Genomic DNA, 2,095 nt, shown 5'->3' on the forward strand with positions numbered 1-2,095 from the left:
AAGCCTCAAAGGTGGAAGGGGAGTCACTGCTTAGGTCTTAGATATCACCCTGGGGAGATGCTCCGGGGTGAACCGGGCAGGGCACATGGGTGGAGACCAGGCTGGTGGGCTCCAAGTGAACACTGTGGTCTAAGCTGGTGCCCTAGCTGGGTAACCTGCAGGCTGGGCTGCCCCCACTTAATAAACTCATTTTCCTCTCTAAGGTCAAAGCAATTTGTTTCTTTCCACATTGTTCAGATGGCAGGCCCTCCCTTCCCAGCCTGGTGTGGGAGCGAAGGCACCGTGAGAGACCTCACCAGGGGTTGGGGAACTGGCCTTGGCACTGGACAACTGGAGGGCTGGGGTGTGGGCAGGAACTACCTTAAGGAGGCACCAGCTGGGACTGCTGAGAGGCAGGGGCCGGGCCTGAGGGACACCTGAAGACCCTTCTTGTGTGAAAGCAGTACAGAGTGGGAAGCTCAAATGCCAGGGCGCAATGACCAAGAAGATAAGTCAGACCTGCCCAGAGTTGCAGAGATGATGGAGAGAGACAGCACTGGAGACCTAGCAGCCCCTCAACCCCTCAGCATCAGTTCCATACTACACCTGCCAGGCCCTGTTAGACACGCACGTGCCCAGCCTCCTAACGTCCCCTTCTCATCGGAGCCCTAGTCAACATCGGACCAGTGACACATTTATCCATTTATGGTCTGTTTCCTTCACTATAGTGTCAGCCTCATAAACGAAAGGGCTTTTGTTTTGTGTCCCCACTCAATTCCCCAATGCCAGAATGGGGCCTGGCATGTTAAGTTATCGTTTATTGAGCATCTGTAATGTACAAGGTGCCATTCCAGGAACTGGGGATGTAGCAGTGAACAAAACAAATAAAAATCTCTGCCCTTTTGGTGTGTACATTCCCGGGGGGGAGACAGATAGTAAACAAGATAAATAAAATATGCAGTATATGAGATGGTATGTGCTGTCAGAGAAATAAAGCAGTGGGGAGGAATAAGAGGTGTGGGATATGGGCTGCAATTTCAGTAGAGGGGTTAGGGAAGGCCTCATTGAGTTGGGACCATTAGAGTCAAGACATGAAGGAGGTGAGAGGTGAGCCAAGTAGATATTTGGGGCAAGAGTGTTCTAGGTTGAGGGACCAGCAGGTGCCAAGTTCTTGAGGTATGTATTGTGGGAACAGCAAGGAGGCAGGTGCGGCTGAGGGGAGAGTGGAGATGAGTCTGAGAGGAGGTGGTGGGCCAGACAGTATAGAGGTCGAATTCACTTCATCTAACACCTACCACGCGGGGACTCGGGCTGGTGCAGTCGGAGCACAGAGGATCGGAATCTCCCCAGCTCACAGTTGTTGCATTATAGGCTGGCCATGTGTGTAGAAGCACCAGCATGGGGCTGCCCGAGGCTGGGCCAGCAGTGGCCAGAGTTCAGCAGGCAGCGTCCCTGTCCCCCAGCGACCTCAGTCTGCCTGTCCCCCACCTTTTGGAGCTGGGCGTGTAGAGGGGCTCACCTGCAGTGATGTTGAGCAGCTTGCAGGCTGTCTCAATGTCCTTGAGCACCTCACCCACCACCATGGACTGCACCTGCTCCAGCGAGTGCTCTTCCAGGGTCAGCCCACCTGGCGCCAAGTCCAGGCTGCCCCCAGGGGCTTGGCTGTCGATGACAGGGCACTGCTCAGGCTCCTCAGGTGGCTCATCCCGAGTGCTGGCCCCAGGGCCCTTGGTGGCCCAGCTGCTCTCCTCGGGGTACAGCATGTCCAAGTAGGAGAGGTAGAAGGCAGATAGGCCCTGCTCAGGTGTGGCAGGTGGACTGGGGCTCCAGTCCCGTCTCTCGGGGCCCCCCACTGTTACCTTCTCCGGGCCTGTCCGAAATACAGTGTTGGGGGACAGCAGGAGGCGGCTGGGAGGCACGTTGCTCAGGCCCGGGCTGGCGCTGCTCATGCCGCTTCTGCTCAGGCCAGCGTCTGCGTCTATAGAAATAAGAGAGGAAGGAGTCAGGTTTTGGCTGAATCCCCATCCCCATGGGGGCCACTAAGCTGGTTACAAGGATGAAGGGCCCAGTGAGCAGTGGTTGGTCCTGGGAGAGAGTTGGAGCTTCTGGGTCACTG

At 56.2% G+C, this 2,095-nt stretch overlaps 1 protein-coding gene across 1 annotated transcript in view; it reads right to left on the reverse strand.

The window, feature by feature from the left end:
• SPDEF (SAM pointed domain containing ETS transcription factor) overlaps positions 1-1,928 on the reverse strand; it is a 6,740-nt gene extending 4,812 nt beyond the window's left edge. Inside the window, exon 1 of the mRNA XM_023538500.1 lies at positions 1,457-1,928. Coding sequence (XP_023394268.1) covers positions 1,457-1,928 — 472 coding nt within the window. The remainder of the gene's footprint in view (positions 1-1,456) is intronic.
• Between the last annotated feature and the right edge of the window lie 167 nt (positions 1,929-2,095).

The sequence above is a fragment of the Pteropus vampyrus genome, unplaced genomic scaffold (genome assembly GCF_000151845.1).
Source record: "Pteropus vampyrus isolate Shadow unplaced genomic scaffold, Pvam_2.0 Scaffold225, whole genome shotgun sequence".
Lineage (NCBI taxonomy): Eukaryota > Metazoa > Chordata > Mammalia > Chiroptera > Pteropodidae > Pteropus > Pteropus vampyrus.